The 15,475-nt window shown below is 48.9% G+C and overlaps 1 protein-coding gene and 1 long non-coding RNA gene across 4 annotated transcripts; one reads left to right on the top strand and one right to left on the bottom strand.

Annotated features, from left to right (window-relative positions):
• The first annotated feature begins 9,062 nt into the window (after window positions 1–9,062).
• LOC100835617 (transcription factor ILI4) lies at window positions 9,063–10,239 on the top strand. Its single transcript, XM_003564006.4, has 2 exons — window positions 9,063–9,426; window positions 9,512–10,239. Exons 1-2 carry the CDS (start codon window positions 9,307–9,309, stop codon window positions 9,662–9,664), a joined length of 273 nt encoding a protein of 90 aa, XP_003564054.1. The 5' UTR covers window positions 9,063–9,306; the 3' UTR covers window positions 9,665–10,239.
• Window positions 10,240–13,198: 2,959 nt separating this feature from the next.
• On the bottom strand, window positions 13,199–14,687 carry LOC112269841. Of its 3 annotated transcripts, none has more exons than XR_002962017.1 (3): window positions 14,545–14,687; window positions 13,675–14,012; window positions 13,199–13,588 (listed from the first exon to the last, which is right to left on the bottom strand). It is a non-coding gene; the product is annotated as an uncharacterized LOC112269841 (long non-coding RNA). The 3 variants fall into 3 exon arrangements; XR_002962018.1 differs by having other exon boundaries at window positions 13,731–14,012; XR_002962016.1 differs by lacking the exon at window positions 13,199–13,588 and having other exon boundaries at window positions 13,628–14,012.
• Window positions 14,688–15,475: the final 788 nt, after the last annotated feature.

The raw sequence follows: 15,475 nt of genomic DNA, 5'->3' as shown, positions 1-15,475 counted from the left end.
CAAGGGGCTCGGGTGGCGGCGGAGCATGGCACGAGGGATAGGGCAAGAGGAGGAGCTCGTGCACAGGGAGAGGTTAGGGACGATATGGGGAAGGGCGAGGCACACGGACGTCAACGAAGAGGTAGGAGACAAAGGACGAGGACGGCGACACTCGTGCGTGCTGCCGGCGACTCCTGCAGTCCTGCTGGCAGTTCTGGGCTCGTGCTCGCTTAGCGGCGGCGCCTCCTCACGCCTCTACCCTTCTTTTTTTGGGTGTGCTGAAGCGGGCCGAATTCTGGTGACGGGCTCCAAATTGGCCGATGAAGCGGGCTTTCCAGACGCGAATGAAGCAATCCAAGCAGTGAAAGTGTGTTCGAGGCAAACGATAAACAGGGAGAAATCCTCCAAGATGTTCAATGTAGGCTGCCCCGACGAGCCAGAGCCCAGAATTACAATGCTAGGACGCCTTCTATCAGTGTGCTCATTTTCGGCCCAGTTAATCAGGTCACTGCGATTTCTCTGGCAGAGCATCATCCCACGGACAGATGGGACGATTAGGGACTCTGGCGATGACAGATCAGAAGGTGCACAATCTTGATGACCTGAGAGGGCTTGGAAGGTGTCCAGTTTTACAGGCCTAAAAATAAAGATAGGCCTTCATACAAAAATAGAAAGAGGGAAATGTTTATGTTGGACGATTAAAAGCAGCATGCTTTGGCCTTTGGGTATCTCACAGAAAGGATTTGGAACCGGATCCAAGGGTGGAAAGAGAAGCACATGTGGAGAGCCGAAAAGGAAATTCTGATCAAGGCCGTTGGCCAGGCAATTCCCTCATACGCCATGTCATTCTTCAATCTCATAAAGGGCCTACGTGACGCCAATAGTCAGATGATTTGTCAATTAATGCTGATGGGTTCCTTAAACTTTCGATAGCTTGGAGACCCGCCTCGCCCCGGGGTTCAAATATTTCATTGGTTAAGGAGAAGGTGTCTCCGTTTGTGTCAGAATGAGAAGTAATCCGATGTAGAAAAACAATGTCCATCGCACACGGTTAAGCTTCATAAATCGTTTACGATGGATCCATCACAACACACATGATTACTCAATTCCGTCATGCACGATCGATGGGTGGGTCCACACACAGTTTGCAAGGATGAAAGCGATGAGGAGTCTATTGCACACACCTTATTAGGATCAACGTGTGCGATGATTCACCCCCCATCACACATGTTCCTTCATCTAAACTGTGCGATGGCCGCCCCTATGAGCGATGAAAGGAGGAAATTATCCGTGACAGGTAATTTGAATCGTGTGCGAATATTTGGTGTGCGAATGCTTGATCTATACTAAGATTCGGCCTTCACGAATCACAAAAATGCCCTAGCTTGTTCACGACCGGATCTCACACGGTACATATCCACACAAGTCGTCAATGGGAACATATACTCCTCCTGTGCGTACACACCGCGGATAGATCGATGTCCTTTACACGTACACTCCTGCAGACCAACACACAGTAATGGGACACCAGCTTTTGGTTGCAGTTGTGGCGCCACAGGTGTCTGCAACTGCCCTAGACTTTTTCGTGGACCCGCGCGCTCCATCATCCATTCATGCATCCATCTATCATCCACGGCCAGCCTTCCGGCCCCAGGGCGTACGCCGTTGCCAGTGGGCAGTGGACAATGCTGTCCCCCACCAACCTGGGCCTAGCAAAGCTCCCACCCGGCGGCCCCTGAGAGATCAGCCTGGATCGATATGATCCATCCATCACCAGGATAAACGGCAGCCCACCACGGCACACATGCCGCTGTCCCTCCGTCGTGCCGCGCGCGGCATGCACCAGGCAGGCAGGCAGCGTGTTCCATTGTTAGGTGCCTGCCCGGAGGCAGCACGTATACGTAGTACACCGTGCTCCTTTCATTTCGCCCGCGCGCGGAAGCCCGTTCAGCTGGCCCCCGCGACACCCACCACGTCCAGCTCGATCCGTCCCCCGGCCGGATGCATGCATGTAATAATATACTTACTCCGTTCCATAATTCTTTTCGTTGTTTTAGTGCAAATTTAAATTAAAACAACGACAAAAATTATGGGACAGAAAGAGTATATCGATGTACGCACGCCAATAGATTGACGAACGATCACGAGGCACGGGCGGCGCCACGCCGATCGACCTCTCCTGGACTCCTGGAGGTATTCATGCATGCATGCAGTAGACAACATTACATGCCAGCCTATGCCAATAAATCGAACGGATAGGCGGCGATTTCCTCTTGCTTATCCGATGCCAGTTGGATGTGCTCGTTGGATTGGGAACATGCAGTTAATTTTCTGGTTGCACGGTATTGATGTCCAAATTAACGGGAGGGAGATTATGATGTGGTTCATGATCGGTGTGCAGGGACCAACAACCAAATATACAAGGCACAGGAGGTCGTCGCTGGGAGGTCGTCGCTGGTCCTGTCGATCGAAAAAGTTCATGTCTGACCATGTACGTGCCTGTCACAGTGTCACTGTTGGTCCACTCCACAATACATATGCACCCTCGTCCTTGTTTCCCAATTTTCTGGATCACTCGACCTTCTTTTCTTTTCTTGCGGACCGTATAGACGACCTTATGTGTACTCCTACACACCTGTCAAACCAGCAGGCCAGCTAGCTACTAAAGGTACTACAGATTCGGAAAAGTCTCTGACTAGCTATGAAAAGGTGTGAATATATATCCAGCTCGGCCGGCTGCGCTGGTCGTTACGACAATGCATGCTGCAGAGATTATTGCAGGAGCAGCGGCTGGTGCTGTCCGGTCGGCTAGTTTCTCAGCAACGGCGTACGACGAGACTTCAGATGCATGCATGCATGCACTCGGAGCACAGTACAGCATGCGGAGCACAGTACAGCATCACTCGATCACAACTTAGCGAGAGGCCTCGTCGACGAGCAGTGGGGTAAGGCCTGTGAATTGATCCGGTCGGATTCACACTCACATGTACGCTGTGGACGATCGAGTTACGTACCACGCGCCAGTTAACTTTAAATTACCAAGCGCAACACTGCATTATTTGCGCGTCCGCCGTGTAGATGCAAACATGCAATGCATACCGGGCAAAACAATTGCACGCGCCTGGTTGACAAGGAAGTACTCCCGACGTTACATAATTCTTGTCTCAAATTTGATCAAAAATGGATGTATCTAAACTTTCAAAAATTGTCTAGATACATGTAATATTTCGAAAAGAATTATGGAATGGTCCCAATTGGGCTATCAATGCAATCACCTTCCAGATGAGTCATTTCTTCTGGGGCAACATAGGTGATCAGCATAAATACCATCTAGCTGATTGGGGACTCATTAGTAAGAAAAAGGATTTCGGAGGAATGGGCATTCATGGTTTGAGAGATTTTAATCTCTGCCTCTTAGCTTCTTGGATAAAACGTTATCACCTCTCTAACAATCAGATTTGGAAGCAGATTGTGGGCCACAAGTACAATGCCTCCACTTCTAATATTCTTGTCCTAGTACCAATGCTTCCCCTTTTTGGAAAGGGGTAACTTGGGCTGCAAGTGCAGCAAAGCTGGGATATCGTTGGAAGGGTGGCAATGGTAAGAAAGTGAAATTATGGGAAGATATTTGGTTTGGGCACTGCTGCCTTGCCACTCAGTTCTGGGACCTGTATACTATTGCCAATGAACAAAACTGCTCTATTGCTGAACTTTGGGATGGGGTTGATCTGAAAAATACTTTTCATAGGACTTTTAATTCTGCTTTGATGCTGCGCTGGTATGAATTTATATCAATAATGCTTGGTACTCAGCTGACTGAGGATGATGATGCACCTATCTGGATGTTTAACCCCACCAGGGTCTACTCTGTAAAATCATTTTATGCCATTATTAACAATGGAGGTGTGCAACCTGTTCATTCTCCTGCCGTCTGGAACATTACTGTTCCCCCGAAAATCCATGTCTTCTTGTGGTTGCTTGCTAATAACAAACAACTTACTATGGATAATCTTGCTAAGAAACGACAGGTGGATTTACTTGTGTTTTCTGTGGCGAACTTGAATCTATTCAACACCTGTTTTTTGACTGTGTAGTTGCCAAAGTGTTATGGTCTGTTATTTCCTCTATTCTGAATATCTCTATTGGCTCTGACTTTCTCTCGGTTGGGCAATGGTGTATTAGCAATAAAAACATGCTAGGCACAATTTTGTGTCCTCTGCCGTGTTATGGTCAATTTGGACTCACCGGAATGCCTTACTGTTTCAGGGAAAGCCTTGGAGGAATGTTCAGGTGGTCTTGGACTTGACTTCTGCTCACTGTCGCCGTTGGAGAATCCTGTGTAGGCAACCCTCGCTGATCAAGGCGGACCAATTCATCCGCGACATGGACCACAGGAGGGGGGAGCTCTTGAGGATTGCCTGGAACTGAAATCGTCTTCTGGGGCCTGGACAGTGGAGGAACTTCGCTCACAGCTTGCTGCAACCACTTGGTTCCCAGATGCTCTGCGTGCTTCAGTCTGAGTTGCTGCACAAAAATCATGCTTATCTTCCTCTGTAGCTTATCTTTCCGTAGCTTCGCTCTGGATTTGTATCCGCTAAATTGCCTGTGGCGACTGAATATTGTCTATCAGACGTGGTCTCATCAATAAAATGGGGCCGGGGTGCAACCCCTATTTTTCTAAAAAAAAAGAATTATGGAATGAAGTAAGAATCAAACTAATGCAGACGTCACGGTTGCATTTTCATCCTTGCTTTGTGGTATTTTGGCAGTACGTACAAGAAAAAGGCATGCACACGCATCCTGCATGACTCACAACAACCCCGCCCCACCCTCGCGCAAACCGGGGGCTTGGCCCCTGGCCGGCCCAACGAACTAACCGCCGCGCGCGAGCGAGGACCAACCGGAGCGACCATGTCAGCTGCACGGACCGACCAAGTTCCAAGGCAGCAGCGCGCGTCGGGCACGCATGTACATGGCGCTGTGCGGTGTACCGTGTACAGTATGCATAGCTTTGATCGGGGCCGAGGCAGCGGCACGTGTGGGATCCCACCGTTTGCCTTGCCGTTCCCGGGCGCGGGCTGGCGGCCTCGACCATGCATGCAAATATGCAATAAACGCCGCGACGGCGACTGCCTCACCTCCCGGCCCGCAGAGCAGCGCAACTTGGGGGAGGTCACCATGCGTATATCTCGCTTGACCACAAACGTGGCCTTCGTCGGCCCCGGGCCCCCACGTCGTTGCTCCATGCACGCGAGCCGCGTTGGATGCTCGATCGATCCAATTAAGCAATGTCATCTGTTTAGTGGTTGTTTGGACAAAGTTTAGTGAAACGAATTCGATCAGGAGTAACTAGCTAGGAAGTGGAGTACTCTGTTGAATAGCACACGTAGGATCTATCCCTGTTTGCTCGATGGGACTTTCAGACCGCCACAAGAGTAAGAAATAGGGTGTGGTTATTTCGTAAAAAAAAATTAATCTCAATTGACGCAATAGACCATTTGGATTAAAATCTGGACGTCATGTCCGTTCCCCCATCTCTCACTTGCTGTCTTTGAAGCATGATCTAACGGTCAGCACGTCCGCTTATGTTTGACTGAACAGTCGACAAACCGGAAATTTATTACCACACCAAATCTTAATGAATATGCTCAAAGAATCACTGTACTAGACGGGATGATTTGTGATCGACACATGTCGTGGGGGGCGCAGTTAGGCCGTTAGATAGCACTAGCTAGAATCCTCCGATAGATCGATGTTGCCTCGATCTCTAGCGGAGTGAGTATCTCCCCATGAATCTTATTCCACGGACCACGCCAGGGGGTCGCGACAGGGACGCCACCAATTAAAAAACGTCGGGGGGGGGTTAAGGCGCATATGCGTGTGTCCCAGAGATAGTATACTGTATCTGCGGCCCGGCCGGCCGGACGCTCGATGTGGACGCCGCGTTGTAGCCCCATCGATCGGACGTACGCATAACATTCCCACCGGCGTGATGAGATGATGACCCCGACCGGAGCGCGCGCGCTCGCCGGTCGCCTTCGATCACCCCAGGTCGCAGGCGCAGCCCCACATGGGCCGGCTCGATCCCGATTTCGATCGAAACCCACCTTAATTCCGTCGTCCTTGCAGTGCCCCATCCCCCGGCGCGCGCGTCGCTCCTTCTCACACTCAATTTGGCGCGGGCGCCGCGAGCCAAATCGAGCCGGACCGCGCGCGCGCAAACCACGAATCGCGTGGGTGCGCGCGCATGCATGCTGGCCGGCGCGACAAGCAGCGCTGTGGCCAGACGTGACCCCCCGCTTCGCCGCGGCCAGGGGATTGGCGTCGGGCGGGGGCCTGCGGCTTTCCCACTGAATGCCTGTCAAGTTTGCTCGAAGATAAATCAGATGAAGACACGAAGAACCACACGCAGACGACGATCACAAGATTATTTGATCAAAGACTCGTATCATGTCCTTTATTTTTTTCTTTTATTTTGTTCCGCAAACTCACGTTACAAGCTTTTATTACAAGCTGCAGCCGTTGATGTGTATATATACGCATCCTCACCTGGCCGCAAGACTATACCGACTAGGACTAGGCCTCGTGACCCACACGGACTTGTATACACGGCAACAAGCCCTAACAAATAGAACTAGGAAACAACGAAACCTAATTAGACTCAAACTCAAGATTAATCCTAACAATCTCCTCCTAATCTTGACATGTCTTTTGTGCTCTCCCTGATTTTGACTCACCGCAGCTTCACGACTTCTCGACTCAGCTCAACATATGATCTTGACTCCCAGCCACTCTAACCTTGTGCATTACACCGTACACCCTGTGGCAACACCGTCCACTCTTAGCATAAAACATCCACATGCGACTAATAACATAGTCTCATGCAGGGAACATGGCCTCACTGAAGAGACTCACCACTGGTTACCGGCTCACAATACTTTTGAGCTTCATTTCCTCGCCGAGACACACAGATGACCACCTGCCACCTTGTCTGCACACACGTCTTCGCCCTCAGTGATACACCTCACTGGACAGCTCTCCAACCGTGACGCACTTCCGCTGCAACAGAGTCCCTCACAAACGAGCACTTGGACACAACCACGACTCACGGACGCTGACCTGGACGTACATACGCAGCTTGACCCGATGTCGAGTACTTTCCGACGATCAGGATGATCTCCCGTTACTAGGAGATCGGTCCACTGCGACGATAGTCCTATTTGATCTGCTGAACATTGCTTCACTGCACAGCCACCGATTGCCTAATCCAATCCGCTGAACGCCGCTCCACGCACAGCCACAGTCCGCGCGCAATTATCTGCGGACACCGTTCCGCTGCTGATTGCCCGCCCCGAGGCGCTAGCACATCGCCTCCCCTGGGCAAGCGCGTCTTCAAATCTTTAACCTCGCTCTAATACCAAATGTTAGGTTTGCCCAAAGATCAATCACATGAAGACGCACACGCACACGACGATCACAAGATTATTTGAACAAGGGCTCGTATCGTGCCCTCTATTTTTCTCTTTTATTTTTTTCTGCAAACTCACGTTACAAGCTTTTATTCAAGCTGCAGCCGTTGATGTGTATATATACACATTCTCACCTGACCACAAGACTATACCGAGTAGAATTAGGCCTCATGACCCACACGGACTCGTATACACGGCAACAAACCCTAACGATAGAACTAGAAAACAACGAAACCTAATTATACTCAAACTCAAGATTAATCCTAATGATGGCCACTTTCACGACCGGACATGCCATGCTGTGCCTGTGCCTGTGGCCAGACGTGAAATAAGATCGCTTTTGGAGGGGTCATGGTACGAACGAGAGCCCACGCGCAGTCACGTGGACGTACGCGTACATTACGTCCGTGTCCGGGCCCGACCAGGCGATACCGAAAGATAGTGCTAATACATACCCCGGTCATACGCGTCAGGACACCTGGCGCGCGACGCCCTGTCTGGGGGGGGGCTCGATCTCTCGTTCAGCACTGTGGCTGGTAAATGCGGCCAAATTAAACGCGGCCGGGGGGATTATTGGTTCGCCAGCGACAGGGAATTAATAGATACTCCATCTATCATGGAGCGTCGACGTCCGGCTGGCGCCGCTCCTTGGATCCGCTATACACAGTACGTGGCACGATTAAACCGCGTAATTAAGCCTGGCCTCCACTGTTAAGCACATGCTTATTACTCGCGGTACTCCTACCAGATAAGACAAGGTAGCTAAGGGGATCGATATGGATGGATCTCTTCATATATGCAGGATCCCGACCGGCCGCTAGGTCGCTGCGAGTACATTGTTGCTCCAGTACCCGGCATCGGGGGACAGGGGCATCTCGTGGGTCGTTCCGCGATGCGGACGTGCATGCCGCAGTGCTGATTAAAGATTACTCCGGCATGCGGAGTAGTTGTACTACTGCTATTTGTTTTCCGCGGATTAATTAACTAGGATCGAGCTACCTAAGTAGCACTCCGTTTCATAATTTTTATCTCAAATTTGCTAAAAAATAGATGTATCTGTTACTAAAAAATGTCTAGATATATGTAAGATTTCGACAAAAATTATGAAACGGAGTTACTACTCTACTTGGAGTTCGGATGGATCGCAGCCGTTGGATTGTATACATGAAAGGACGGGATGGGCTGAGCTCCGCAGACTCGATCTGGCAAATGATCCGGATTTCCGAAACATATATCTTCTCTGCGAACCGAATTGATTGTGAGTTGGTGCGGAGCATTTTCTGCGACGGAGAACATACGTACTGACGTGAACAGTGTCTCCTGGCCATCTCGCTACGTTACCGGGGGACTGATAGTAATACGAATCGACAGGGCTGGGCACGTGGCAAGTGGAGGGGAGGTTGGTGTGTGACCGTAGCTCATAACTAGGTCGTGGCCCCCATTGGTATCCACGGTAAGGAGGAGCCACAGAGAAGGACATGTGGGTCCTGACCCTTCTCCCGGCCTTTGTTGATGTGTGTGTAAGCATGCGGCAGCTCAATCGATCGCTAACTTTTTCTTAATCTAACCCCTGTCTTGCCTACATCATCATGGTCTCGTGTCTTTGCTCTCCGGCCCCGAGGCTAGCTCCCTTCAGACAACCGGCTCTCCGTCGACCCGGGCCTATAAAACCCCCCTCTTGATCCCTTTCTTCTTCCCATCACACACCCAGGCAAAAACAAACTTCAGCTAACCGGCCACTCGATCTACTTTTGGGATCACACGCGCCTAGCTTCTCGTCGATCGTCTTCAAGCTCAGTTCAGTCCTCTTTCTGCCGGGCTAGGCGCGGGCTGCATTATTCAGAGACGTAGTACGACGATGTCGGGCAGGAGGTCGTCGTCCCGCGGTAACTCCGTGTCGGAGGAGGAGATCAACGAGCTCATCTCCAAGCTCCAGTCTTTGCTCCCGGCCAGCGCGCGCCGCCGCGGCAGCAGCCAGGTACGAGAGAGATCACTGGCCACTGAGCAGCGAAGCGTAATGTGCTATAGTTAACAAATTGATCTGAATGCATGTATATGTGCAGGCGTCGACGACGAAGCTGCTCAAGGAGACGTGCAGCTACATCAAGAGCCTGCACCGGGAAGTGGACGACCTGAGCGACCGGCTCTCCGACCTCATGGCCACCATGGACCACAACAGCCCCGGCGCCGAGATCATCCGCAGCCTTCTCCGCTAGCTTAATTCTCTCATGCATGCATGGTCGACCACGCCCGGCCTCCTGATAGATCGATGTGATGTCCTAATTAATTAAGCTAGCTCCTCACCTATATAAATATATATGTATACATATACACATGATATATCTGTGTCCATCGATCGATCTCTGCATATACATGCCGATCGATCGATACCTAAGGACGACGTACTGCTAAGCTTGGTTTCCATTTACCTAATTTGGTAGCAGGGCACCCTGCATTAGCTATAGGCCGCCTAATTAAGTTTTTAGCTGCAGTTAATTAGCTCGATCACCTTGATAATCATCCCCTAAGCTCGCGCGCGCGCGCATGTGGTTTCGATCTCCCCAGTGATCTCCATATATATCTAGCTTGTTCAGTTTCTGTAAACTTACTTATCTGCGGTTTGGATCGAGTTGTTTCCCCTACAGACAACCGACCGACCGCTAGCTACCCATATCCAGTACGGTGGTAGTACTGCTGCTAATATACTACAGTACTCCTTGTATGTCTGTCCCTCATGAATAGATGTACTGGCCGCTTCAGCTTGATTAATCCAATCTGAGGTGTTATTTAACATGGTACTCATGCTATTAAGTATGCATGTGCTTACAGCTGATTATGTAACCCCAGGACACGTATACACAGTACGATTAAATGCAAACGGGAGCATCTCTTTCGCCAACTGACGTTTACGTACGTGCGTACTATACGCCGGCCGGGCCTCTGTTTCGTGGAAGCTTCGGTGTCTGCACCTGTTTCCATCGACACGTACGGAGGACGACGATGAGATCAGTGTGAGACGGTTAATTGCTTACACCGATCTGGGAAGCGGAATTGACCGGGCCGGCCAGAGCAGAGCAGTACGTGCACCAGTTGGCCACGTACGAAGACTCGCTCTCGCGCTCTCGACCGCATTCGCATGCATGCAATGCATTCCCTGCAATGGGACGCCATGCCGTTCGCTGCCGTGCATGCATGGGCCAGCGCCATTCTATAGCAAATTAACGTACGTATACGGGGGGCCGTGGGCGCGCAGGCAGCTAGGGCCGGCGACGATGGCGCCGGGACAGGGGGGTTTGGCTGTGCGCGCGAAGCATGCTGCATGTGTGTACTGTACTGTGTGGTCACCTGGGGCTGTCGTGTCGCCGTTCGGGCGAAAGAAAGGAACGGATCGGGGCAAGGAAAGGGCTCGCAACGACTGCCTTTTTTCCTTTCTTTTCGTCGTCGGTTGGTTGTTGGTGGACTCTACCGTGCGTTGCCGCTCGTTTCTGGCTCTCTGTACGTAAGTCCCGCACGGATGTTAGCGTCAGCTGCTGTAGCGTGCACAGATGTGCCGGCCGCCCGGCGGTCCTCTTGTACTAGCAAATTTAGCTGGGCGGTTAGCTTTGGCTCTTCCTGCAGCAAGAGTGTTACAGAGGTGTGCTTCTGGCTAGCTTGGACCTTTTCATTGGTTTCCTTGTCGATTTACTACTCATCGTACAGCGTGCATGCATGCTCCGTTCCCACCGGCCGGCCGGCCTGGCTAGCTAGGCTCGATTTCGAAGGATAGAAATAGATATGTAGATCGATTTGCTGCCGTACTTGCAAAAATCAAGCTTTATCCTTTCCAAAAAAATCTAGCATAGCACAGTTGTGCACAAGTTACATCCTAGACTCTCAAGACTTCGTAAATATAGATTTTGTAAATATACGTCAATACGTGTGTAAGTGGTGGAGCGAGGCATAAACCGTCCATGCATGAATGCCACCAGGAAATAAAAGGTTGGGCGGAGCACAAGTATTTTCGATAAATTGCTGCAAAAAGTATTGTGCAACTGCTAGCGAGGGGATTTTGATTCCTTCACTCTGCCTATATGCACGCAATTCCTGAAGGACATTGCTGTGGTGCAGTTTGTGCTAAGTTAGTTCAAAGTTTCAAACACATCAAAGGCTTGTACTTGCTGCCCTTGGCCGCACAGCACCTGCAAGCGTTGTCAAAAAAGCTAGTTATTGCTGCCGTACGTACGTGCGAGGTTAATGACTGAATGGGGAAGAAGAGAAAGTCAAACAACAGCCAAGTTTATCGTAGTTATTCATCGAGTCATGCGTGTTAGGCTGAAAATTCTCCACTACCTGTGCAAAACTGATTCTTATTAAAAAATTACTACAAAACAAAAGAGAAAAGAAACCGACTCTTCGTTAAAAGCGAGCCTGAGTTGATCTCGTTGAACATCATCCAATTTAGAGCTAAACGGGTCTAATTCAATACAACCCCCTTCCCCAAACTCAGAAGGGTAGGATAGTCTTTTCTTTTTTCTTCCTATTCTTTCCTTCGTCCTGTCTCCTTTCTCTCTCGCGAGGTATCAACTGCATCAAGAACTTTTTCGATGATTCCTCCGGTGAGAATGTTCGGAATTGTGTCTTCTACAATGCTGTGAAATTTCATCGCGATCCAACGGTGAAATCTCCGGCTAATACCAAAATACCGAGTGTTGTTTGGATTTCTTGCGGCCCTGAGTGATAACACGATGTTCACATGTTCCCCGCTGATTCAAATAATTTTTCAACGATCCCTTCGGTGAGATTGTGCGGAATTTTGTGTACCACCATAATGTGAAATTTCATTGCGATCCAACGGTGGAATCACCGGAAAACTTCAAAATACCTAGCATTGTTTGGATTTCTCGCGACTGTGCGGGACAGCACAAACATCCGACTTGTTCACATGTTTTCTGATTTCTCGAGAAGTGTTCCGCCGATCCCTTTGGTGGGATTATGCGGAATTTTGTCTCCTACTACAATGTGAAATTTCATCGCGATCCAACGGTGGAATCTCCAGAAAGCTTCGAAACACCGAGTGCTGTTTCGAATTCTCGTGGCCGTGCGGGACAGCACGAACATCCGACTTGTTCGCCTGTTTCCCGCTGGCTCAAGAAATATTTCATCGATCTCTTTGGTGAGATTGTGTGGAATTGTGTCTACTATTATCTCGTGAAATTTCATGCTGATCCAACGTTGCAATCTCCGGAAAAATTGAAAACACCGAGTGTTGTTCGGAGCCATACGAAAATGATAGAATAAAATATTGTTTAATGTCCATCGTGCCCTTTTTTATGAAGGGGTACGGATTAATCTGTGCCGTCCTTGTGTTTTTCTTTAGAGGAGGGTGTTGTATTGAATCATAAGTGAGACCTAAATCGTATAGCCAGCTTAAAAACAACCTACCACGTATGTCATTTTGCCTTGACTATAAATAAAATTTAAGTCAATACTGATTTTACCATTGTGGATGTCCTAACAATTAATGTTGACTTTCTCAGATAACTTGAAATCCAAGCATTTCATTTTAAAGGCCAGGAAACATAATTTTCACATGACTTCCTTCAGAAAAAGATTACAGGAAGGATCAAGTATTCAAGTGTGCAGTTAGCTCTACGGATACAGGAGCAGTTGTCGTGATTTTAGTGCAAAATTTGCACTAAAATCACGACAAGTATTTAGGAACGGAGGGAGGAGTATTTCAGTTAAAATATCCTACATACGCCGAGTGTCACTAAATTGAGAAGAAAGCTAAATGTTACTAGAAACTGTTTCTGTTGTACAGGGAGAACAAGCCATGGCTAACAGTGCGTGGTTTCATCAAGCAGGAGCTTTGGGGTGGGCAAGTTCAAGAGATTCAGCGAGCTCTAACTTTATGCAGAACACACCTCGCGTTGCTCTACTGCATCTGTTCCCAGGACACAACAGTACTGGTCGTCCAGAGAATCCACCAGGAAAGTTAACGTTCTGCACAACAGATAGTCGATGATAAAACCTATCCCTTCTCTCGGGATGTTCTTGACGGGATGACGCTGTCTCCAGTCAGGATACCATACTGCCGTTGTAGAGTTGGTCGGTGTTCAGCCCACCATCGCTCTGCTTGTTGTTCAGTGAACTGCCTCTTGCTTCAGGCAAGCAAAAGAAGTGGTCAATACGAAAATCCATGAAAGGGAAAATGCAGAAGAAATGGAAGAGGCTCGGAAGTGCCAACCGAGAACTGAGTACAGAGTTTTTGGAGAATCGGATGATGCCAGAACATATCAATACCTAAAACGGACACGCCAGAGGTATTTATGACCTGCCGGTGAGCGGAATAGCGTAATGTATACCCCATGTTCTACCTGTTCGACCCAATATGTGTTTGCTACCAATGCTATTTCCTTTGCAAGGTAACTGTTGGGCCACGTGGACACTGGAATCAGGCGACCTTGACACATCGTTCAAATTATTCTCGTGGAACTGATTTCCTAACAACTTTGATACTACTTGACCAGTCCAGTTGTCATCGACAGTCCAGCCTTCAGGTGCTCTTTCGGTTATACTTTTCATCTGACAACAGAAAATAATTTTAAGTCAAAGTAACCATGATATCATTGCGTAACTTGCAATAGTGACATAAAATTTGCTGAAGTTAATATTATCTGCATCGATTCGTAGGGCAAAGCTTAGTCATACCCTCTGTTTCCACTTCTCGTCATATTACACGAGCTAGGACTTGCCATTCATAAACATGAAAACAAAACTGTATCCATGATGAGGTTTATCTTTTCTGGCTCCCAATTTTATATTCAGTAGGTCAGCATTTCATGTTGCAGGCATAAAACCTGATGCAAATTTGTACAAGCTGATAAAAGACTTCAAGTGATAATGCGTTTCAGATCAAATGTATGATCTATCAAGAGAATGGTGCAATTGGCCCAATGGGATAAGGAGCTTTAAAGTTTGTCCTGTCCTATTACTATACAACTAACATGTTTGCACTCTACCTTTCATATTCCCAGCTACAATAGTTCCCATATAAAGGTCGGCAAATTGATCCCTATTATTTTGAGAATTGCCAGTGTAAGAAATAGAAACCTACCTGAGTAGTAAGGGAGCTGATAACTTCTTTTGCTGCTTTGCACTTCAAATTCTCCACATCAGCAGTAGTTCTGGCCTCTTTTAACTGATTGTTTGTTTTGTCAAGTTCAGCTTCAAGTGATTCAGACTTATGTGTGAGCTCATCCACCTACGCGAATAAATCAGGCCAGGTCACTGAATAATAATAAAAGCAGGACATATTTTTGTTTCAAGGTAAAGATAGAGCAATGCATATATTAAGAGCCTGTTCGGCAGGCCTTCGGCTCCGAACTCCGCGTGCGGATCGGGCGGAGCTGCGCCGAACGGTTTAATTCCGCGGAGCGGATGGACGCCTAGTACAAAAATGCGGAGAAGGAAAATCGATGCTCCGCCAAACGACTAAACGCGGAGTTTCGTTTATTGACCCGGGAATGCCATTATGTGGGTTGAACCTTTTTATTGATCTTTTTCTATCCCACCGCGCACCTCCATCCCCATCACCGGCCACAACGCCGCCTCACTATCTCCGGTCAGATCTCCTCCATCTCCAGCCAGCCAGTTCCCTTCCAACCTCATCCGGCCAGTCCTTCTCTGTCAGGGCCTGGAACTTAAACCAACAACTAATCCCTTCCAACCCCATCCGGCCAGTCCTCTGTCAGGGCCTGGAACTTAAACCAACAACCTGGAACTTGAACCAACAAGTAAGGAGATGCAATGAACCGAGTTCGGTGACCTACACCGTTAACCATACGATACGCCGCTTGTATGTGCTCACAACGGTCGTTAAGCCCAAGCCAAACCCGTAACGGTTCGTGACTTTCACTTACCCAACTCTACATACGCAACTACGACTCACAGTTGAAGTAGACCAAAGTAAGGGGTTGCAATCTCCCAAGAGTTGAAATAAGTCCCATGTCCTTTTGTTCGAGGGAATGACCTTCTATTGTAGGTAC

The sequence above is a fragment of the Brachypodium distachyon genome, chromosome 1, assembly GCF_000005505.3.
Source record: "Brachypodium distachyon strain Bd21 chromosome 1, Brachypodium_distachyon_v3.0, whole genome shotgun sequence".
Taxonomy (NCBI): domain Eukaryota; kingdom Viridiplantae; phylum Streptophyta; class Magnoliopsida; order Poales; family Poaceae; genus Brachypodium; species Brachypodium distachyon.
The sequence above is the reverse complement of the archived record's forward strand: the minus strand, read 5'-3'. Positions and strand labels throughout refer to the sequence as shown.

Coding starts and splice junctions, on each gene's coding strand:
- LOC100835617 (XM_003564006.4), top strand. CDS start 9,307: ATGTCGGGCAGGAGGTCGTCGTCCCGCGGTAACTCCGTGTCGGAGGAG. Junction 9,427..9,511: donor GCCGCCGCGGCAGCAGCCAG/GTACGAGAGAGA, acceptor GTATATGTGCAG/GCGTCGACGACGAAGCTGCT.